The following is a 24,796-nucleotide window of genomic DNA, read 5'->3' on the forward strand; positions in this document are numbered from 1 at the left end:
AAAAAAAAACTTGTATAGAACTTGTAATTATTACTCCAAAGAAAAAAGATTAGGGTGACAAAAATGAAGCTGAGTATAAGCATTTGAAAAGGAACCCAATGAGGGGCAGAGAGAGGATAAGATAATTAGCAGCATGTGAGTCTGCCTAATATATCTCCAGCAACCAATGAGGCTTTTGATTTTTGGATTTCAATATATTTTTTTATGCTTTATTTTCTTTGCTTAGAGAAAAACCTTCAGGCAGAGTGCGGTGCCAAGAAGTAACCTTGGTTGCTTTATTTTCTTTTGTCAAACATCTTGCCTACAACCTTCTTTTCTCTTATTATAGTCATTCAAAACCAATCCATCACCGTCCGTCCGGTTCAAATGGAAACTCCTTTGCTTAAGGGTTATGGTTGGTGGCATAGAAGGGGATATTTTTGGTCCGCTCACCAAAGTGCTCGACTCCCTAGAGGTACTGTGGCTGGGGAGGTAAAAAAGCTGAAAAAGGATAGGATTATGCGAGGGGGCATATTTTGGATTGGAAATTTGGAAGTGCAATTGTGCCAGGCTTTGGTTCATCGGATAATGTATGGCTTATTGATTTGGGGATTGTCTATTTAACGAGTTAACATCGCCAGAAAAATAATTGAATTGAAATCCCCACTCTCGATCCTAAATTCAACCCGTTAAACCATCTGAATTACTCAGCTGTTTTTTTTTTTAGGTATTCTCTAGACTCTCGTTCGACATATTAGCCGTTGAGTTCTTAAAATAACCACACTGGCACTGGTTTATATTCGGAAAAGCAAACTCGGTGAAGCAGATTTCGTCGAACCTCGAACAAGAGCACCATAAGCTTAGCTCAAACTGACTCTGCAATACCACAGTCCAAGGAATTTGATGAAACAACACCAGTGAGAATTACTGGTAAAAGAATTTTCAATTTATAATTCAATAAGCTTTTTCGTTGCTCATAACTCTACAATTCCCCCCCGATCACAGAAATTCATCGGTTTCCAGATTCAGGGTGTATTTTTTTCTTTTCTTTTTAACAAATCTATTCTCTTTTTCTTTTCTTTTTTTTGTTTCCCCAATGCTCAGTCGGACTGGATCTCCTTCTGCACTCCACATCCGGCTAGCACAAGCACAAGAGGAAATGGTACACCGCTAAATATTACAAATCTCACCCAATTAATTCTCTGTACAAATTTTGCCATATAAGTAGTGGGGGGAAGTGGAGAATTGCCTTCTGTAGTGTAATCAACTTGTTTCCCCCAAGATCAAGGTTGAGGTTTGGCCCCTTAAATTCGAACTGGCAACCCAAAATTTTGAAACGTTCTAATTTCCCCTCGAAGGCCAGCAGTTACAATCACCATACCCCAGGCTGACATGCTTTGGTCCACACCATTGGAGAGATCCACACTAACACAAGGGCTGCTCCGAGTCCTAGTAGTGTGAAGAAGGTTTTCCTCTGGCCACGTTGCTGAGATTCTATCAAAGAAGTAACTATTGGTTGCACTAGAAATCGTTCCATGAAGTGGACTATTCGAGTAGCCAGATGCAGGTTGAGAACCACCATGAATCTCCTCAACAGGGGTCGGAGGATGATTGGCCGTGGAGACCTCATCAAGGCTGTTGTCTTCTAATCCCCAAAAGTCACTGGTGCCAGGCCAAGGGATAGCCACAGACACATCTTGGCAGTGGAAAAGTTCATAGGAGCGCGTAACATTGACAACTTTGCTTCTACTAGGTCGGGATTCTGCTTCATGTTTCCACACATACACATAGGAATCCTCACTGGCAGAAACAACATATCTTCCATTTGCTGTAAGGGAGGCTGATATTTGACTGTTTTGGTTGCGAAATCCTGTCATGGAAGGCACCAACTTATGCTGTGAAAATTGCTGAAGTCTGAACAGGCATATATGCCAATATAGTAGAAGATCAGTGCATCAATATACAATAAAAGATTTTTTTTTTTATAAGTAATCAAAGTTTATCAATAAAAGAATAGGCAAAGCCATGTGTACTACAAAAAATGCCCTAACTACATAGGAACATTAGAAACAAGGAAATCATGGAAGTCTTGTCTATTAAAATTAACGGAAAAGGCCCAAGTGCAAAGTGTTTTAAAAAAGAAAGCAATAAATTCCTCCATCGATCTCTCTTTATCCTCGAACGTCCGTTCGTTACACTCCTGCCATAAACACCACATGATGCATATAGGAATCATCTTTCATATAGCCTTGATCTGTTGATTTCCTCTTAGATTTGTCCAGCTAGCCAAAACCGCCACTACTGTCTCGGGCACTATCCAACCCAAGTCTAGTCTACTAAATACCTCATTCCATAACCCTCGAGCTACTTCACAGTGTAGTAGAAGATGGTCCACAGATTCACCTCCATTCCTAGACATGCAACACCAATCCGCGATGATTACCCTTCGTTTTCTCAAATTATCCGTTGTGAGGATCTTACCCAAGGAAGCTGTCCACACAAAAAAAAGCTGCTTTGAGAGGTGTCTTATGTCTCCAAATTCTTTTCCAAGGAAACTGAATAGGGAGCTCATGTGAAAGGGATTTATAGAACGAGCGAACCGAGAACACACCACCTGAAGGTATCCACCACAATGAGTCGGCATGCTGGTTATTCGGTTTGAGAGAGTACAAAAGTTTGGAAAAGGCTGCAAAGCTGTCCACTTCCCAATCATTTGCCGCGGGGCTAAAATTGATGTTCCACTGGATTTGTTCCCCTACTAACACCATGACATCCGCCATTGAAACATCTGTATCATTCGCAACCCTAAAAAGATCAGGAAATAATCGTGAGTGACGAGAGAAAACCCCCCATCCTCTTCTTATATGTTTCCACAACCCCACTCCATATGCCCCTCTCACTTCAACGGTACACCATCCCTCCCATAAACCACCATATTTGCTCTCAATCACCAGCTTACATAGGGCATCTGGTTCCTTATGGTATCTCCACAACCATTTACCCAACAACGCCCGATTAAAAATTCTCAAATTTCAAATGCCTAAACCACCATTAGGGAAAGGACAACAAACTTTCTCCCACCTGACTAGGTGAAATTTAAATTCCTCACCTATTCCACCCCACAAGAAGTCCCGCTATAATTTCTCAATACGAAACGCCACACTTGCTGGAATGGGGAACAAGGACATGAAATAGGTCGGTACATTAGATAATGTACTCTTTATCAAGGTAATCCTACCACCTTTTGACACGTACATTCTCTTCCAATCTGCTAGACAACGCTCTACTTTCTCAATGACTAAATCCCATACAGAAACCGCCTCGAGGCAGCCCCCAACGGAAGGCCAAGATATGTCATAGGGAGTGAGGCAATCTTACACCCCAGAGTCTTAGCCAACTGTCTGATATGTTGGACACCTCCAATAGGCATCATCTCTGATTTAAACCGCTCACATCACTTTTAATGTGAGCAAATTACTCATGGGTACATTCTCACAATCAAACATTCCTCATGGGTATCCAAAAAACACACAGATTCCCTAACAAATTACTTTTAATGGACCTGTAATGCTACTCAATTATTTTGAGCAAATGTTTTTCATACACTACTCTGTTTATTGATCGATCGCAAAGAATGATTTCTAATTAGGATGTCTCACACCTTGGACCATATGATGTTGGTACAACCAGTAACTCAAAAATGCAATAACTTGCGCCTGAGCTTTAGATCTTAACAACGTATTCTAGCACAAGTGGTCCTACCAAAAATCGTGTAGGATACACAAGAAGATGAGCTTGAATAAAAAGAATGTGAACCCACAACCATCACGATCCATGTAAATTTGGCCAATCCACTCACAAGACTCAATTATAATAAAAATTAAGCTATCGTGTGATTCATGCATTGGTCCCCTCATTATCAGGGGTGTTCGCAATGCACTCTTAGATATCGTTGCAGACTCATTAGATGTCGAAACACCTAATAAAAAGGTCAGATTTATCTTTCATTTCATATTCTCCTTATTTCCAACTTCTATGCTAGCACTACAAACCCCTATCATTTTCAGAGGTCACCAAAGGTCACCAACAGATTTCAAACCTTGGGTGAAAATTCATGTGTTTGTCAACACCATTCTTATAAAGACATGCTCATCCCATGTAGCTTGTTAAATAAAACAGTTAAAATAGTACACATGATCACCTTCTTGATTTCAAGCAAGAATAATTTAAATTTCTGAATCAGCCATCCAAAACTCCTACCAAAAGGAGGGGGTATAGTATTGGACAATATTCCATCTGGCTCCGCAGATGAGCACCAATCTAGCCTGTTGGTGTTCACAGATTTTGATGGCTCTACCTATTGATAGGCAGAATTCAACCACTGAACTGAACCGATCAATTCTGAAAGACCAAACTGAGTTGAACCAATGGTGATGGGTGAGTTTGGTCGTTTGGGCTGTGTTTTTAAGTATGATTTAACCTGCTTGAGCCCGTCACGAGTGGCCCATTTAGGCATTAATTTAGACCTGTTCTACTTGTTTCCAATTTTTTGAAATCAGCAAACCTATTTTTGACCTTTTTCAATTATTCCTATTTGCATTTTTGGGATGTCCTAAACCCAAAAGTTGTTAGGATTTTGAATTTTCTATCACCAAACTCAGATGAATGCAAACATGATTTGTTAGGAGGGTCAAGGTCGTCACATTTGGGTTACAATTTTCTATCACCAGACTCCAAACCATATGAGCCGAAACTGAACAATGCTCATCAGAAACCAACCGATTGATCTAGATACCACAACCTCATTTTCCACTACTTAAAATGGGAAGAAGCATCATTTGAGCTAGAGCTCGATAGCTAATTTACTTGTAGTTGTCACCATCGAGAAGTAAATTGACCCATTACCCATATGTTTCAAGTACTTACCAGTAGCAAAAATATCCTGCTTTACAGCATCAATGAGGCATAAAATCTAATTTTACAATTAACTACACTCTACACGAATAGGGAAATAATGAATATGAGATGCATGGAAATAGATGACAACACAAAATAGGATTACCCCTAACTCGGTGCCCAATCAACCCAATTATCAATCTTGATTATCAAGGTCAATGTAATAAGAAACTCGTGAACATCTAAGCAGGATCTATAAAAGGCTTTTGGAAGCCAGGGAAAAATCTCACTTAACATAGGTCAGATAGTGCAAGGCTCTATGCTTTGCTCCTTTGACTGACTTTTCACATCAGATCTCAGGTTTATCTATTGCACTCCCTAAATAGGGTTTTTTCACCTTTCCCACGCGGTAGTTGTACACTTTGGTCATTAAGGAACACTTATGCTTAGAGGGTAGGCCCCCCCTCTTTCTCGCTGTAGAAACAATCACAAAATTTTCAACTGGCAAAAATTTCAGTACAGATACCTTCCAACACGTGATTTCTATTGGACATTACTACACTCCTCAAAAAAGAGTGCTAATTTACTGCACTGTTAGCGTACAGGTTGGAATAAAATAGATTGAAAAAACTATACAATTCTATACTCAGGACTCAATATCAGTCAACAATATCCAAGGAGACCAGAGTGAAGTATGTGCGTGCATATTGCAATTAAACAGGCTATCAAAAAAGTCTTAACAGGTTATTGTGGTCCACTGTAGTATTTATGGAAGAGGATAACATTGAATTGTTGTTGTCCAAAGTATTGAACCCATGGTCCCTCATAGAGATCATATTTTTTAATCTTACGAAAATCAGAATTCAGAAACATATCATTAAAAACTTCAAGAAATAAAGAGTCATGGGCATTGTATTAATCAAACAAAACGGGTTCAAGGCAAAAAGGTACGTGTATCAAGCATTTTCATGTGGCTAGAGAAGATATGACGAAGGACCATTTGATTTATTTTATTCTTACCTTTAAACTTGTGCACCAGATCAACGCCATCCACAACCCGAATTCGTGAATCTGTAGATGTGATGAGAACTTCTGATGAACTTCCTGGAGCAAACTGTTCATTTAAACCAATCAGCAACTGAAAGGATTACACAAATTTATGGTGCAAAGTGGGCATGAAAACAATCATATCAGAATGTATGATATATAAAAAGGACAGATACAGAACCACCAAATTACCTGGAAACCAGTGATTTTCTTGTGATTAGATTTCTTTTTCTTGTTCTGCAGATTGATTTGATGTTTTTGTTGTAACTTATTATCTGAAAGCATGAACAGACGGAATTATTATTAATTATGTGCAAAGCACTTGACAGAACTATGCAAGCACACCGGCAACAACACAATAACACTGCACTTGGAGAGATGGAGCTGTATGAGATCGTACCAGATGTCTTGTATAAACAGCAACTCCCCTTGTATGAACCAACCAGTGCGCCCTTCAGAAATCAACAAAGTTCCTTGAGCTAATTGAACAACCTTATTTTACACAAATTGAACTCGTCTTTTTATACAAGGATAGGGCATATTAGTTATGACCAACCTGACCATCCGGTGTATAGCAAGCAGCAGTGACCATCTCATGCACATCATTCCAATCAACAACCTGACGATCAGGAATGCTCCATATCCGAACCTTAGCATCTAGGGATCCACTGATGAAGTAATTATCATCAACAGGATTAAACTGGATGCAAGTCACTGTGTCAAGACACGTCCAAGACATAATGTAATTAGCAGTACACAAGATAGTTCACTGAGAAACAAAAAGGAAAAAAAAAACTCTCAATAATAAATCACAAAGCCATATCTCTAAGTTCTAACTAAACCATTATCATTTTTTTTTAGAGTAAAATACTATTTTCACTTACAATAAAAAGGGTGAAATATTATTTTCTTCATGAACCCAAAAGTTAAATAATTTCATGCGTCAATAAATAATTAGGTCTTTACTTTGTAAAGAAGCATCCACATCAATTCTTTTGTATACTTCTTGTGTACATGGGCTATGCCTATTTCATTCATGTCAATAATTTTACTCTTATCAAAGGGAAAAAAAAAAAAAACATCCACATCAATGGCCTATAATTCAACAGGTACTAAAGAGAGGCTGAATAAGGGAAACGAAAGGCAGGCAGGCCACATCAACTTACCATAGTCACTGTGCGAAAAAATTTTCAAACAAGACTTGCTAGACAAGTGCCACAGCCTCACTGTTTTGTCCATTGAAGATGAGAGTAAGTGCTGAAAGAAAAAGGCACATATTTGTAAGTCTATCTTCGCTCAAAATTTAACAAAACATTCAATTACTTGACGTAGAAGAGTTATTCATCCTATGCATAATTATTCAATAAATATCCACTGAGGCTTCTGCTGAAGGTTGCATGAACATTAGCAATCATTAACTCTCCACATCAAACATTTAGTCACACTAAAAACAGGTTATGTGGAACCAGGACACTACACACTCGCTGCCTAGGAATATCCATATTAACAGGACATTACATGGTGTTGGGTATAGCCTAGCAGACACTTCAAAATGGTGGTCATTGGAAAACAGGAAAATATCATACTTCAAAGTCTACTTGCACCCAACAGCAATTCTCAAGTCCATAATATTGGCCAAACTAACCTTCAATCCCACAATTAAATATAACCTATAATAGAAACAAAGCGCACAGAGTAAAACTTTTTAAAGTAATTTTAAGAAAATATCTATAATCCCAACAATTACATCCTATTTAGTCCAATAGCCCATTGCTTCCACTAGAATACAAATCTCCCAAAACTATCTTATAAAAATAATTAAATCCTATAGTAACTTCTGCTTATGAGGTGTCTCTAGCTAATCATGCTTAGACGTCGCTCTTGAATATGTCCGGTGTACTTGGTCTATACCTATTATCATAAATAAAATCCTTGTTGACTGATAAAAAATAAAAATAAAAACACTTCTGCTTATAAAGTGAGAATATTGGACATTCTTTAACCATTGTCTTGAGACAGAGGGCCGATTTAGGAAATGTACTCCTCTTATAACTTTCATCAACCCTAACGGTAAAATAGTTCCTAAATTACTTAACATTCAACAAACGTTCACCTGTTAAATAAAAGTATAGTTCCCCTAGAATAGCACTACTTTCCAAGAGTTAAAATCAGTCGCATGACTTCAAAAGTGGATCACAATATTAATTATTTCGGTAACTTTCTTGTCAGAAGAATCAGTCTAACTCCAGAGCTACAATTATGTTACAAAAGACTTGGACAAATAAACGATAGAGCACAACAAAGCGGACACATTGGAGCACATAAAAAATAGCAACTAACCTGAGACTTGGACCATGAAAGGTCAAGCACGTCATCAAGATGTCCACGAAATGTACAAATGGGTTTTTCTGAAAGTGAAAACACGGTCTCTGGCACCACAACATAATCCAAGCTCAATGATTTCCGGCTTATTGATGACCTCCCCCTTCTCTTTTTTTCTGGATGATTGTCCATACCTGGAGATAACGAAGTTGGTTCCGGCGACCCATTGGCAACAAAGAACAAGTTTAAATTCCCATCATCCGGTTTCTCCAACAAAAGATCCCCCTTCCTCTCCGATTCCACAACCTGCCAAACATGTATAACACAATCCTCACCAGCACTGGCAAGATACTTCCAGTCCAAACTAAACTTAATGCTCCATATAGACCCATTATGAGCCTGTATCTCCTGGCTCTTGTAAAGTGCCGCGAGCTCTTTATACGACTTCCCATACTGCCTAACCTTTACTCTTTCCGGCCCATGAAACGAGACATCCTGGCTATCATCTGTAGCAGAGCTAGACCTCCGCCCACCCTTCTCCGATGAGGTATCCTTCTCATCACTGCTCCGTCTCTCCTTATGACCCGTCACCGAGCTCGCCACATTCCTTATACTCTTCAACCAACTTCCTTTCTTCTTCATTTTTGCCCCGCTCCCACCAACCCCATTTGCATTCGAATCCAAGCTATCCTTATTCCCATCCTCGACATTCTGCCTCCGCATTAATTCTTGAACAATCGGCGAATGCCCAACGCTCATCTCAAACTCCTCCATAGTCAACTGCCGCCCTGTCCCTACTTCTTTGAGCTTGTTCCACATCCCATCTTCCCGAATCTCATTCACCACAAACTCCTTCCCGTTATCAAGGTTCTTAATTAAGCACACTTCATCACTTTCCCTCCCAACGCCATCACAATCCAAACCCTCCTCCTCGACCTCCCCACTACCACCACCTACACTGCTATTAAAATTGACGTCTAGACCCCCCGTGGAATCGCCACGGATCGCTTCAACCCTTTTAGAATTACTCTTTCCAACTGGCGGCTTATTTGGCGAAGCAGCGACACTAGCAACCGGAGATTTGGATTCTCCGCTACTATTATCGCTCCGGGATTTAACAAGAACAACGTGGTTGCAGTTGTAATTATCATCATTATTATTTACAAGAGAACCGGAAGAAGGAGAAGAACAAGGAATTGAAATAACTTGAGGAGCAGGAGAGCAAACTGAGGAGGATGTGGTTATAGCATCACGTTGACGGTCATTCCCATCTGATTTTGATCGAACCATGGTGGAAGCACCGGAGTGATTGGACAAGCGGTCGGACGACACTGATCGGCCAATGTCTCCACCGAATCCGAAATCTCGGGTGGGTTTGGCGGGGGACAAGGAGGGGTCGTTGCCGAGGCCCATTTGGCGGAGGAGACACGAGCGGCGTTCGGAGACGGAGGAGGGCTCGGAGATCCAGACATCGTACTTGTTGGACGCGCCCATTGGGAATTTCGGTACCGACCCATGATTAGGCGAGGCCGAAGAAGAAACGGCGTCGTTCTCTTCGGTGTCGGAGTTGGAGTTGGAGCATGAGCAGGATGACGAGACGATGCGGTCAAGGGACTCGTAGAAGCACTCGTTGTCGTCGTCGCTGCAGTTGTCGTTCTTGTATTCTTCTTCGTCGTCGTGGGTTTTGCTCATCGTTTGATACTAGTACACCTCGCGGGCATTTCCCATTTCAATGGAGAAATGCCCGGATGATCGAGTGGATCAGAATGGCCGACTCTGTCTCAATCTCCGTGAGTCCCACTCTGTCTGCCCGTGAAACGGCGGCGTGTTTGTTCGATCTGTGTGATTTTTGGGGAATTAGGAGGGATCGGACAAGAAGAGATACGGGTTTTGGGGTTGGAACTCAGATCCAATGAGAGAGACGAGGGGTTGCGGAACGAAGTCCTATGCTGTGGGGAGTTGGGGTTTGGGCAAATTTGTTTGTGTACGTACAGAGAGAGAATGGGGGAGGGAGGGGAGACAGATTTATTTTCTCGTTTCTTTCTGATGAGAAAATGAAGTGAGGAGGAAATGTAAATAAAAATATTATTTACCATTTTCTAGTAGCCGGGATTTTCTTTTATAAATTCTTGATGTGTCGTCCCCAAAGTAGACATCTAATTAGTAAAAAAAATAATGAATACTTTTTTTAATTATCTAATACTATATTAAAATTATGGGTGGATAATGATTAAAACCATAATCAAATTTAATTATAGTAAATTTAATAATTAATGACGCGTGATTTAAAAACAAAAAAACTCTTTACTCAAATGTTGTTTATAGTCATAAAGTATATAAGTGTCGTGCACTTCTTCTAAAAAAAATAACAAAATATGATATTCACATTAAAAAAAAAATTAAACACTTACCTAATCTATAAATATATTTAACTGTTTATAGTCATAAAGTATATAAGTGTCGTGCACTTCTTCTAAAAAAAATAATAAAATATGATATTCACATTAAAAAAAAAATTAAACACTTACCTAATCTATAAATATATTTAACTGTTTATAGTCATAAAGTATATAAGTGTCGTGCACTTCTTCTAAAAAAAATAACAAAATATGATATTCACATTAAAAAAAAAATTAAACACTTACCTAATCTATAAATATATTTAACAATATTTCAATTTAAAAGAGTTTGAATTTAAGTTTGAATTGATCGGATAAATTGTAAGAATGGAATTGGGACAAAAGAGATAAATTAGAAACGATAAATTATCATCTGGATAGTAAGATAAATTAAATTGAAAGTTAAATAAAATATTATTTTTTAATATTATCATCTCATTTTTTAATAATAAAATGATGTTATCCAAATCAACTAAATCTTAAAATCTATAAGTGGAAGTGTTAACCTTTTGGCTTTCGCACTTATTTTAGCCGAAGAACACTTTTTTTTATTTTTTTGGTTTTGCAATAACTTCAACCTACCCATTGGGCCACTACATTTGTGGTTGATATTATCTTTCATTTAAGACATTTTCCTTTTTTTTTGTTTTTTTGTTAAGGGAAGGGTATTAATTAGAATGTGAAGGGTATTAATTAGGTTCAAAACACACAGAACATTGATTAACCTAGTATTACCATAAAATAATTGGACACGATAATCATGTTAGGGTGGCCAGCTAGTAAGCATGCGATATCATTATCAATAATAAAATTTCCTCTAGTTATCAATGATCTTAAATACTGTTGCCATTTAAGTGCTCAGATTTTAAGTACCACCATTAATGGGGGGCACTGATCAAAACCAGTTTGCCTCTAATATCTTAAACACGTTACATCTTATGGCTGATTTGAATAATGAGTTAAAATAAGATGAGATTAACTAAAAGTTTATGATTAAATAAAATATTATTATTATATAATTTTTTAATATAATCTTTATTTTAAAATTTAAAATAATTATAATAATTAAATAAAATAAGATAATTTTTATTTTTATTAAACAAATCAGTTAACGGAGTGACGAAAGATCTTTCCCAATAGAAACCCACGAACAAAAGCAAAAAGAAAAAAGAAAAATGGATTGGATAAAGCCGAGAAAAGAACAAATTTAAGGGTGGTTTAAGGATTGCCATGGACCTGAAATTTTATTATTTTAATCCAACAATAATCATAGACCACATGAATAGAGATTGCGAGGAGCAGTTCATCAAGTTATAGTAGGGCCACCAAAAATAAAATGGGAAAAAAAAAGGTGTGCCTTGGGAAATGACGGTGAAGTATTGGGCTTGAAAAAGGTCAGATTCTTTGGGCTACGCCTCTACCAGAAAAGTCCAGCCCCATTACTATGCTGTCCAGCCCATTACTACTGATTTTATAGACCACATAAAATCATACTAATTTATAAATTTATTTTATAAAATCTCTTGGACGAGAACACTTCTCTTATTAATATCAAACCCCCTCTTCCTTCTCTCTCTCTCAAGGTGGGCCTTGTACATCTGTACTTCCAGCAGTGCAATAGTCAGGTGTTGTATATGAATCATGATGTTTTATATGAAATTATTTTAAGAGTACTATTATGGTATGATTTTAATTTAAAAATAAATTTTAAATTTTACTATTTAAATTATAATGATGGTATGGTGCGTTTCGTACACCATATTGAGAAATAAAATAGTTTTTATTTTAATGAATAATGCTAGTTATAGGTCATGCAAGTCTTCTACAGACTTTTTGTAAAAAAGTATATTCTAAAAAAATAAAATTTTACTATTTTTTTACAAATAATTTGCACAATATTTATATATTTAGAATTTATATAAATCATTACTCTATTTGAAGTATACTATTTTTTTTCTTTTTTTTTCCCCAAGTATAAGTTAATTATCATGCCACGTGGGACCTTAAAATAGTTCAAACATCGAGCATATTGACATTTTTGGAGATTGAAGTCCTGCATCCATTAACTTGTACGTCCGAACAAGGCTTAAAAAAAGAGTTTATGCACCAACCGAATATTAATATACATTCATTGGTTTTCATTAATATTTGTCTGACCTAAACAACAATAATTACCAAAAAATTATGGAATTTTTTATGTACCAAAAAGCTGAAAAGATATGCAAGCGGCAGGAAAGGATCGGACTCATCACCGTCGACCCCCAATTGGAAGATAAATGCATGCATGTTGCATGGCGATGCGGCTTCGGAATATTCAAACAAACAGTAGTTTCATTACTTTGGTAGGTTAGTCTATTATATCACTACAAGAAAAATGAATATTTGTGATGGACCATTTACGACAACGACTTGACGATAATGATTGTTTATGACGAAAATATATTCATTTTAATAATAAATTATCATTTTCACAATAAATAATTGATCACAAATAAACAATTTTCTTATAGTATATTTGCAATTTTTTAGAGAGCAATAAGAGATTTATAGATTTATTGTTTTGTTTGAAATTCTGCTTCATTTCAGATGAAAATCCGACTAATTCAATGTCTCTATGAAAAAAAAAAAAAAACCAGAAAAAAAAATGAAAGCAAGGTGACTTCCACATGCCCCACTATATAATATACCTTCAATTGCTTTTATTTATCTGATTAATATGGCTGTAATTGACACTACGTTCATAATTGAAAGGGAACTCTCCTGTCCATTTCCTGCATATGCTTTTCATAGCCTTCATAATTGCCACCAATATTAATAAATTAGTACTAACCCATTATAAATAAATTAAAGTTTAAACCCACGCAAGAAGAAATTAAAAAAAAAAAATATTCCATCACACCACGTGGCTTGATTCCCAACAGGAGAAGAAGGATTCCTTGCAGAAATAGAAAAGAGGCAAAAGGAGAAGTTTGAAGCTGATCATATTGATACTAAAATCTGATAAAAGTCACAGAATTGAAACTTCTTTTAGTTGGTGTGATGACAGTTCAGTGGAAGAACCAAGTGGACTGCTCCTTTTTTTTATGAAAGATCTTGCTTTATTATTACATTAATAAACAACCATAACTGCATAGCAATCTTTACTTTTACAAGTTGAATTAAAAAAAAAATTATAGATAAATATTTTAATCACAAAATAATTTTAAAAAAATAAATTTACAAATTGAAATGATTTAAAATAATATGTTGAATAATAAAATTATTTTTCTTATAAAATATATTTAATATTGTATCATATTGTTATTTTTTATTTTTGAAATACTTGATTGTATCATTTCAAATTTGGCGTGCACATTTTCAAAATGTAAACGAGATAGTCTTGTTTATTTATATACATGAGGTTAAATGAAATAAAAAATAAAAATTGAATAAAATATTATTAGAATATATATTTTTAATATAATTTTTATTTTAAAATTTAAAAAAATTAAATTATTTTTTATATAAAATTTTAAAAAAATTATAATAATTAAATAAAAATAGACGAGATATATAAACTAATTTATAAAAACAAACGAAGCCACGGTGTCTATAGAACCACACAAGAAAATGTTTAAAAAAAAAAAAAGAAAAGAAAAGAAAAACACAACATGGAAAAGAATTGAAAACCAGCAGCTAAAAGAGAAAGGGCCAGAAGGGAGCCTCGGTTTCAGAACTGTTTCAGAAAGACCTTGTGCTGAACTGGCTGAGGTTAGTCTTACGTATCTCAAAAATGATTTGATGTGCCATATGTAGGGCTTAAAACTGATCAGAGGCCAGGGGCCCCTCGGATTAATCAAAATAAGGTACATTTTATCACAAGAGGAAAAGACTCAGAAGGATAGGCTAGAGCACCAGAAATATCAAAAACATGATGCAATGCATGATCTTGCAATAATATCAAGGTCTATGCCCATCACTGTTGAAAGCATATATATGATATGACAGGTATATACTCAGGCTAGCAAGCTAGGAAATTAACGGGGAATGGAATGACAAGGTAACATTTTATTTTGTAATAAGGTTTTTCATGTGCAGTACTGTACTATTTCCATTAAATAAAAAGATAAACAAACAGAACTGAAACGTAATGAAGAGGCTGGCCTTTTCGACAATTGCTGTCCTCGTCGAGCAATAATAATCATAATGTCCTTGTTTGTCAACAACACAGTCTCAATCATTCTTCAATATTCTGTTGCTCAAAGGATTGATTGTATTGCAGCATCGGAAGATGCAACAAGCAATAATTGAATGGAGAAAAATAATAATAATAAAGAATTTCAAAAGCATATTATAAACTGTCAAGATCTTAGAAATGACAAGAGCTTACTAAAAATTGTCACTAAGCATGCAGTTTCTAGATGAACCTACGTAAAAATTAACAGCTTCGATCAAGCTAGCTGCGTGTCAATTTCAAAACATTCATATAGATATATATTGTGTTTTGTAACTTAACACTGAATATTATAATTATAGCAAAAAATAAAATATAAATATTTTTTACACTGATTAATGTGATAAGCTTCTAATTCCGTTTGTTTTTATAATTTCTTTCAATTTATTTAATTATTCTAAATTTTTAAAATTTTTAGACAAATTAAAATAAATAATTTAACTTTTTTAAGTTTTAAATAAAAATAATATATTATAACAATATTTTATTTAATTTTTAATTTTAATCTCAATTTATCTATGAGAAAACAAACAAATATATTATTGACGGTTTAATATATTGATGAATGGGTTTATAAATATATATACATACATTGTTAATATTTGGCAGTAGCTATAAGAGCATCTTCATTGACTTGGCCAAATAAGGAGGTTGGTTAAAATTTGCATAATTGATGTCAAAAACATCCCACATTGAATTGAGCAAATCTAAAATAATTTAGACTTTTGCTACAGTGGTTAGCTAATATATGGAGAACCACAATTGATTCATTAAACATTAAAATACTAATTTCTCATTCCAAACAAACATTAAAATATTAGTTTCTCATTCAAAGTAAAAATACTATTTGGTTTGTAATTAAAAAATTTAGATAGAATTTTAAATGAGTTTAATCAAATATTTTTTTTATTAGCATTAAATGACTTTTGAAAATATAATTTTTTAATATTAATTTAATTAGAATATAATTATTATTAACATTTAATTAGTAGAGATACAAAATGTGATAAAAATAAATTCAATTAATAATATTTTATTATTATATAGAGAGTGAATAGATAATCTAATGTGGGGGTTGAATTAAAATGAAATAGGTAAATGTAAAAAATTATAATATTGGCTAAATTTTAAAGATGAATTTAGCCAAGCCAATGAGAATGCTCTAAGGTTATATTTGATGAATTGTAGAACATTTAGCCATGTTTTGAGCATGCTTTTATTTTTGGTACGAACCCCACCTGTTAGGCCTTGTTTGCATTTGTAATTCACCTAAACTTATCTTATCTCAATTTATTTTTATAAATTTTACATATTTTTACATAAAATATAATAAATAATTTAATTTTTTTAATTTTAAAATAATAATAATATTAAAAATAATATTTTATTTTATTTATCTAAAATCATTTCAATTAATCTTTAAATTTAAACGAGCCTCGTAAAACCAGATTTTGGGATTTACAGCAATTTCTTTCTTACTCGAATCTGCATGTACAAAGGCAAGTGAGTCCAAGTTCCTCTTTATCTGATTGATTCTCTTCCCGATTTACAATTTACACCACAAGAATGAAGAAACTGCATTGAAAATGCGGTAGTACTGCTGAACCCTGTGATCAAATAAAAATGCATTGGAACACCGCAAGAAACGAGCTTTATTTATTTTTTATACAGTGGTTTTATTTAAAACACTCCATAAAACACAATCATTGACCGGGTTTCAGCTCGACACCATCTCAAAAACGATTATCCAGAACTCCATCATCGTATCGTACAGTATCCAAAAACTATTATTATTAGTATTGCTTTATCAGCAGTATTTTGCAGATGATTTAAGTGCATGACTGGGTCCTGTATCTTTTGTCATCCATGAATCAGATAATATGCAGCTTTATATATGTGTTATCAATGGAGAGAGATGGTACGTACAAATATTTTACAAATCAAAATAAAAGAATAAAAATAGATAAAAATTATTATTAAAAATATCTATTTTGTATATATAATATGGTATTATATAGATCACATATCTTCTCAAATGAGTATTAAAAATAATTAACTAAAAATAACCACGCAGTAAATATAAAATATATACTAATATAATGACTTCTCTCTAGTATTACTCAAAATAAAATCACCTGCCTTATTAAAATGGTATGAACACTCGTGAACCGCATGGAGCTAACTTGAGAGGATTGGCTTTGGGTAGGGAGCCGGTTCAGTTCCTTTCAATTACCAAGTCGAGAGCCAATTAGTGCCCTTTGAATTGATATCCTATATATGTACGTAGTTTCTTCTTCTAAAAGCTGCTGCTGCGAGCATCACTGATATGGTCGTGTCATATGGTACTTCTGGTACTGAAATCTGAGATCTCGACGTGACACAGTCCTGCTTTTGTTCGATTTTCTAGGGAGCCGACCTATGAATATCAAGAAGGAAAATACTATTTTGCCCTCTATTTGTACCGCTCTGATTCACCGCTTGCCAATTATTTTTTTTAGTGATTAAAGAAGTAATTTTAAATATATTGAGATTTTTTTTAATTTTTTTTAAATATTTAAATATATTAAAAAATAAAATAATAATAATAATAATAATAAAACCTAAAAACCAAAGTCAATAAAGTTAAACTGGCTACTCTCAAAGCAGAATAGTCCAACTCATATCAAGAATTAGTTTGTTTCTCTTCACGCAAGTTGTGATCCCATACGAAAAATAATTGAAAATATAAAATGATTTATATATAATATTTTATATAATTATATAATTTTAAATTAGAGATATTTTTATAAAATATATTATAAAAATAATATTGTTATATAATATGTTATATAATGTATTGTATCATTATTAATTGAAAATAGAGTAAAGCTGGTTATAAATTTTAAAAATATAAATTTTGTATAATTCTTTTATAAAAATAGTACATCTTATTAAAAAATCATTTTCTTAAATTTTTTAAAATAAATTCTACATTTTTATAAAACTTGAAGCGTAAAATTTTTTTATTTAAAATTTAAGTAATACTACGTATAGTCGTAGAGTGCGTAAGTACCATACAGTTGTTTTAAAAAAAATAAAATCTATTATTAAAAATTTAATTTAATTTTTATGTAAATTTCGTATATATTTATTTTTTTCAAAATATTTATGTGATATTTATACACTCACGATTATAATTATTATTTATTCTAAAAATTTATACTAATGATTTATTTTAAAAATATTTTACTTTTGGTTTATCGGGATGGGTGATCAGAATTCACGAGAGCCAAAACTCGGCCAAATACACCATGCAGCTGGTAGGATGAGTTTGGATTTCAAATTCATCTCAATTCAATATTATAATTTTTTAAAATTTTAATACAAAATATAATAAATAATTTAATTTTTTTAAATCTTAAAATAATAATAATAATATTAAAAAATAATAATCTAATAATATTTTATCATCTTAACTTAACTCAATTTAATTCACTTTAACATATAAACATACTCTAATTAACAAGCTCAGTGACACTAGTTTCTCGTCAAAATTAGTTGAGGGTATGTTTGGATCTCAACTTCTCTCAATTTATTATTATAAATTTACTCAATTCAATTCAGTTAATGCAGCCGACTTTCCTTTTCCTTAAGCAAAGAGGTTAAAATTAAATTATTATTATTATTATTTTTGGAACAAATGCATTGCAAATTTGCAAGAAGGAAAATGGAGGGGAGGGTATTGAGTATTGATGGGAATGCATTGATCACAGTTGATGGAAGCCGTCCCATCGAATTATATTATTGTACGTAATCAAAATCGTGAATCGGAAGTGTCGGCTTTGAAATGTTCCGAAGGTGTTGGTAATTATATCCCTACTGATACGACACATGTCAGATTCTTCAGAGGGTGCTTTATTTTGTTGTTCAAATTTCAAAAGTGACATCCACGAGGCTCCTTCTTAGTTTTTAGGAAGATGCAGGTGTTTTAGATTTAGAAATGAGCGGAGTTAATTTAGGAATAATAAAATAAAATTTTATTATAATATTATTTTTTAATATTATTATTATTTTAAAATTTTAAAAAATTAAATTATTTATTATATTTTATATAAAAATTTAAAAAAATTATAATAATAAGATGAATTGACCTAAAATTTGAATCCAAACCTCCCAATGTTTTTTTTAGCTGAAATTCCTTGACCATTGAGGTTACTTATGTTTTTTGGAACGAGGCACGCATACTAGCTCGGTCTTCAAAAGTGGCATCGGCTCCATTTTAGCCGGTTTGGATGGAGAGATATCTCATTATTATTTATATATTTTAATTTATAAATTTTATTATTATTCACAAATCATCATAAATCTTATCTCAAATCCAAACGGGAGTTGAAAGATAATCATGGTGAAGGGCATGAAGAAGATTGCTGAATATTCGGCCATGTTGTAATAAACTGAAACTCTGGGCATATATCTTAGGACCTTTCTGTTTTGCATGTTCACTTTTCTTTATGGTCCAACTTTAACACTTGGTTTTCGGTCTTGAAATGTTGGGCTGGTATAGTCCAGGCTGCAGCCTGGAGTGGGTGTGTTTTGGGCTCTGTAGAGGCAACAATTTGAGAAACATGGGCTTCTTAAATACTACTTTAGAATAGTTGTAGCCCGTGTTGGCAAACCAGCCTGGAAGATAATTACGAAATCTACCTGTTAATATAACTTTTTTATTTTATTTTCTTTCCTTGTAGCTCTGATTTAACACCAATAAGAGATGAAAGTCGTTTGAACACAGGAAGGATTATAACAGTCTCCATATGAACAAGTTATATAAATTACCTAAAATATGCATTCGATGGATCTTTAACAATTCTATTTGCATTTATTTGAACACGAGCAATCAGCTTATAATCATATATATATGACAGTCCAAAAAATACACAGCAGCATTGAAGGGGAGAAAGGGAGAAAAAAACATCAATATCGACTTCGAATGAAAGCTATCGCCAACTATTTTGAACCCTAAAAACACAAAATGCAACCCAAACAGGCAATTGAGAAAGCAAATCAATGCAGGGAGTCCAGACAGTTGCATCTATCTGCAAAGTACTGGCTACAAATTGATCGACTTAATGAAGTTCATTTGTAGGTTCCCATACCCACAGCAGGTTCTCTATTATATGGTTGGAAGCTTTCTCTGGCATTTGAATAGCAAACGTAGTACAACTCAGAGACTATCGAAGTGAAGAAAACGAAAGCTGCCCCTGCTCCAAAAACTCCCTTTCTCAAGGTTGAGCAAGAGGGAGGATCTGCAGCAGCTATTGCATACTTGGTGTGGTAGGCATTCCTCACTGAGCCAGCCAGCAAGCAGATCTCAGCAATCAAGAAAAACAGCCTGAGAGAGATCATAGATAAAACAACCATATCAATGCAACAGTGTATGAAGTAAACCCCAAGTGCTTGATAAAAACTGGTATATATGGGGGTGGTTTTCAATTAAATTTCTTTCATCTAGTCTATCGGAGACCTACCAGCAGACAATGAAAAGTACAATTGCCCAGGCTCTTGAACCTCCGGGACTCAAAGGCTTTCCACAGCAGAAGCATCGGCTTGCCACCATTATAAGGACTTGACTAGCCATGAGAAACAATAATGCACCAACACCGAAGCCTGTTGAAATGTCCGAGTCATAGACACAGTACCTGTAGTTTGCTTCACTATCCAGGAAAACCGTTGCCTGCCAAAGAAAAGTTTAGTTCCAAACCAATTGGAGAGGTACTTTCAGCATCTGTTTATTCATTTATATGACATGATTTCAATTGAATCTGTTCTATGGTTAATTATTTGAATCAGCATTAAGTTGAAAAATCACAAGAAAACCAAATGTCGACTTTCAAGACATTTGCCGTATTCTGGGAAATTATAAGTATTACACAAACTCTATGTGTAATCATTTTTGCGTATTCATTCCGCACTCCAATAATGTGATTGGCCGCATCACTTCTTTTTAATATAAAATAATTGCTTTGGTCAATCACACCAGTGGAGTGTGTATAAAAAGTACGCAAAAGTGATGACTGTATGTAACATAACTCTTTATTAATTAAAGAAACATGTTTGGGAGATAGTACAACAAAAGAAACAGGTCAAAAATAATAACTTTTGGTTGTCTTGTTTCATAGTGGTTGACGGTTTGTGTTTTAAGGGTATGTTTGGCAAGTGAGAGTACCTCACACTACTATTATTTACTTTATTATTACTTTTTATCTATTTTTCTACTATTCATTACTTTTCACCTACTTTTTACTACTATTCAATATTTTATTATTACTTTTTCACTACTATTCACAAACATTCTCAACACTTCTCACTACTCAAACGTTCCCTAAGAGTTCTACTACATATAGATACTTTTGCGTACTTCTTGAGCACTCTACTTGTGTGATTGACCAAAATAATTATTTTATATTAAAAAAAGTGATGCAGTTAATCACATTAGTGGAGTGCGCAAAGAGTACGCAAAAGTGACTGCACATAGAGATTTTGATTAATAAAACCCGAAACCCCAATCTCAATCTTATCTCCCACCCTGTCACCTGTGTTTTGTATGGGTGCATGTGCGGGATAGAAAAAGAAAGACAGATAATTATATTAAAAGTTCGGGCAAAAATATAATTTCTATTACAAGATCTGGCCTTTTCATCAAGAACATATGCAAGAAGATTGCTCTACTGACGAATGGTTGTTGAAACCTTATGGCGAAAATAAGAAAACAAATAATTAGCAAAACACAAGGAAAATTACATTGCGCAATTAACCCTATTCTCGTAACTGTTGCGTGCCAAAAAGAGTTACTAATGAACTAAATACAACAGATTGGAAGTACAAAGAAAATGCAAACCACTTGGCAACAAAGTAAACCCAGAAGAAAACATTCACTGAGCTCAACACATCCATAAACGAACTAAGTGCCTCGAAAATTTGCAGCGAAAAGATTTTAATGGACTAGCAAGAAAAGTAACAAAGAAAGAATTGAGCTGTAGAAAACAGATACGAGAGAAATGAGTACTCACAGTGCTTCTCCTCTGCTCAGCACCAATAGCCAAACCGAAAGCGATGATATCAAAGATGAAGACTGTAATCAAAATCAACTTGGAAGCCATGAATGAAGCTTCAAGAATCAAAACCCAACTAGATCTACCTTTACTCTCTGCCCTTCTCTTCCTCTATCTAGTTTATCTCTCCAGCTCTAAATATACGAAAATCCCCGGCAAACGAACGGCACAAACGATGTACCAAAGAGACAACAACATCACGCCAAATGATTGAAAATACATCTTTCACCTGCAATTTCAAAATTCCGAAAATGCCCCCCAAAAAGAACAACTGCATCTGTTGGTGGCACCGTCAAATCCACTGTTACAAATCTAATATTTATAATTATTATAGTTCTGAAAATAACCATAAAAAAGTAAATTCATCTCATAATTCTCAATTAATTGGCGGTAGGTATCGGTTGTAGATGTATTAATGTGTACTTAATTTGGGTAGTTGAATAGAAGGGGCAATTGAGGTATTTTGACATTCCCAGGGCCAGGAGGTATTACCGTATTAGTACGCAACTGACGGTGTCGGTGAGGAGAAATGGGAAGAGTATGGAAGAAGAGAGTGGGGCCCTCGATGATGCTTCTCCTTCTTCTTCTTATGACGTAAGGGGAATCGATGGATGGGCTTTATTTATTCCTTTTCTACTTTCTAAAATTGACCCGACCCGACCTAAAAAGATCCAACGGCCGGTGTCTGGGGCTACCTTTGGATCCGTGAGATTTACGAAAGAGTTGGAAGGTGAAAAATCGAACCCATAGAGCTTTCATTGCTGGTCCCCTTTCGCTGTCATTTGGGCCTTTGCTTGAGCCTTTCTCCATCCGCTCTTCTGTACAGTTGCTTAAAGTTCACGTGATCCATTTAATATTTTATTTTTTTCCCCTTAATTATAATTTAGACAGAATTAAAAATGTCTCAATCCTTACCTTTCCAATTAATATCGCTATTCTATAATTCTATGCTCTAAGAAATTTATGTAACTAAGAAAAAATAAGATGCATGATATATATATCGCGCCATATTTAACGTTGAAATTCATGTTAGAGTTTTATCTTTTGTTAAAACTCTAAAATTGTAACTTTAAAGTTGTAGTCTCGTCAAGAGATATAAACACATAAAATGAATTTGATGTTGTTAGCTAAAAACAAATTCGATAAAAGTATACTCACAAAATTATATAATTTGATGTTGTATATCATATTGTAAAATTAATTTTATTATAAAATAGATCTAACAAATCATATAAAATTACATCAATTTATAAATTTATTTTTATAAAATACATGTGTGGCTGTTGTAACACTTCTCTTCGTCTATTGTCAAAAAATTTCCAAAAAACAATTATAAATGTTATATTACCCTAAGAAGCTCAAAGTTAGCTGTTCCTACAATGACAGTGTCAGAGAGTATTATTCTTTTACCATTCTTGCATGATCATTAACCTTTTGATACGCAAAAGATTTTTACGTAATTTACACATGGAAACAAGTGATACTAGTGAGAATTAACATTAGATTAGTCATCATATTTTTTAAATTTTGATTAATATATAATTTTTTTACTTTTAATTAATCATTCAAAAGTTAAAAGTTTCTATTAAATTAGTTATCACACTCTTTATAATAAAACATAATTTACACACGAAAACAAGTGATCATATGCATAATGCATAATTCATTTCGTGATCACTATGCGTATGATATATACACGATGCATGATCACCTCCCTATCCGTCCTCTTTTCTGCTCCTTTTTGTGGCGATGATCAATTAAAGAGAAGAAAACCAAGACATCATCAATCATGTGAGGGTGTGATTATATTACTCAAAATAAAATGAGAAATTCAGTCATTATTTTTTATAAGGTACGAGATATTTTTTATAAGATATAAAGATATTTTTTATAAAATATAAAGGGTGAAATAATAAATAATAAAAAAATATTTTAAATAATGATAGTAAAAATTGTCAAAAAGTGTTGCCAGTCAACAGTTTTGACAGTTTGTCGTTATTCGAGAATGCAAAATATACTTTCCTCTTGCTTCAGAATTTGCTGTGAGTGAAATTCCAGTAAGCAAATGATAAAGCTGGCCCGGCTTCGTCTAACTACCCTAAGGAACAGGAAATGTTCAATTGTGTGACAGTCACGTGCGGATATTGCTGAACTCCTCCAGAATGGCCGGCTCGACCAAGCCTTAGCCAGAGTATATATTAATTTCTCCATTTCTTAAACTAATAATTTAACTTGAGAAAAGCTATTTTTTATTTATTTATTTTTTATACAAGAGGTGGGGTTTCAAACCAAATTTTCTATTTAGAGAATCGGATTATATATCATCAGGCTATTAGACTTTTGGTCGAGAAATGCTATTTGTCATTCTTATATCATACACTAAGATGTAATTTTATATTTTTGATATTCTATTTAAACACGTATATTTATACATCAATATTTATGAAAAAATTCTATTTAGCATTTCCATATACTACATTTTTTTTTCTTACTAAATGTATGGTGTATAGATGATGAATAAATAAATTCAATTAGTTTAAAAAGAAGAAAATCAAAAAAATTTAAAATAAATAAAAATAAGTGTGGCGTGTAGTGTATGAGGATATGAATAGTAAAACTCATTTTTCATTTAAATAATCTGGTTCTGGTCTTACAATTTATAGGGGTTAAAATTTTGTAAAAAAAAAAAAGAAAATAAAAGAAGACTTGGCTTTACCAAAGATTGTATTATTTGTATTTTCAAAACTATATATAATCTGATCGAAGTGATTTTTTTTTTTCCCTTTTTGATCATTATATTTAGATTGGAAAACTCTACAAGGATCAGAATCTATTGGCTGCATATGATGAAA

The 24,796-nt window shown here is 33.8% G+C and overlaps 2 protein-coding genes across 3 annotated transcripts; both read right to left on the bottom strand.

Moving 5' to 3' along the window:
- Nucleotides 1-878: 878 nt before the first annotated feature.
- Nucleotides 879-10,284, bottom strand: LOC108993027 (WD repeat-containing protein 44-like). 2 transcript variants are annotated; one of them, XM_018967792.2, is made up of 7 exons: nt 8,263-10,284; nt 7,089-7,179; nt 6,479-6,636; nt 6,323-6,374; nt 6,115-6,197; nt 5,896-5,989; nt 879-1,849 (listed from the first exon to the last, which is right to left on the bottom strand). In XM_018967792.2, exons 1-7 carry the CDS (start codon nt 9,934-9,936, stop codon nt 1,284-1,286), a joined length of 2,718 nt encoding a protein of 905 aa, XP_018823337.1. In that variant the 5' UTR covers nt 9,937-10,284; the 3' UTR covers nt 879-1,283. The 2 variants fall into 2 exon arrangements, with proteins under 2 accessions (XP_018823337.1, XP_018823345.1); XM_018967800.2 differs by having other exon boundaries at nt 1,811-1,893.
- Nucleotides 10,285-19,687: 9,403 nt separating this feature from the next.
- On the bottom strand, nt 19,688-22,148 carry LOC108993073. Its single transcript, XM_035693747.1, has 3 exons — nt 21,903-22,148; nt 20,361-20,566; nt 19,688-20,224 (listed from the first exon to the last, which is right to left on the bottom strand). Exons 1-3 carry the CDS (start codon nt 21,990-21,992, stop codon nt 19,969-19,971), a joined length of 552 nt encoding a protein of 183 aa, XP_035549640.1. The 5' UTR covers nt 21,993-22,148; the 3' UTR covers nt 19,688-19,968.
- Nucleotides 22,149-24,796: the final 2,648 nt, after the last annotated feature.

Source organism: Juglans regia, chromosome 9 (assembly GCF_001411555.2).
Source record: "Juglans regia cultivar Chandler chromosome 9, Walnut 2.0, whole genome shotgun sequence".
NCBI classification, from domain to species: domain Eukaryota; kingdom Viridiplantae; phylum Streptophyta; class Magnoliopsida; order Fagales; family Juglandaceae; genus Juglans; species Juglans regia.

Excerpts from the sequence above, each read along its gene's own strand:
- LOC108993027 (XM_018967792.2), bottom strand. The coding sequence starts at position 9,936 with ATGAGCAAAACCCACGACGACGAAGAAGAATACAAGAACGACAACTGC. Across the intron at positions 6,198-6,322 it reads CTGTTTATACAAGACATCTG|ATAATAAGTTACAACAAAAA; the intron begins GTACGATCTCAT and ends TCATGCTTTCAG. Across the intron at positions 1,850-5,895 it reads TCTGGTGCACAAGTTTAAAG|GATTTCGCAACCAAAACAGT; the intron begins GTAAGAATAAAA and ends CTTCCATGACAG.
- LOC108993073 (XM_035693747.1), bottom strand. The coding sequence starts at position 21,992 with ATGGCTTCCAAGTTGATTTTGATTACAGTCTTCATCTTTGATATCATC. Across the intron at positions 20,567-21,902 it reads CTGAGCAGAGGAGAAGCACT|GCAACGGTTTTCCTGGATAG; the intron begins GTGAGTACTCAT and ends TTTCTTTGGCAG. Across the intron at positions 20,225-20,360 it reads GTACTTTTCATTGTCTGCTG|GCTGTTTTTCTTGATTGCTG; the intron begins GTAGGTCTCCGA and ends GATCTCTCTCAG.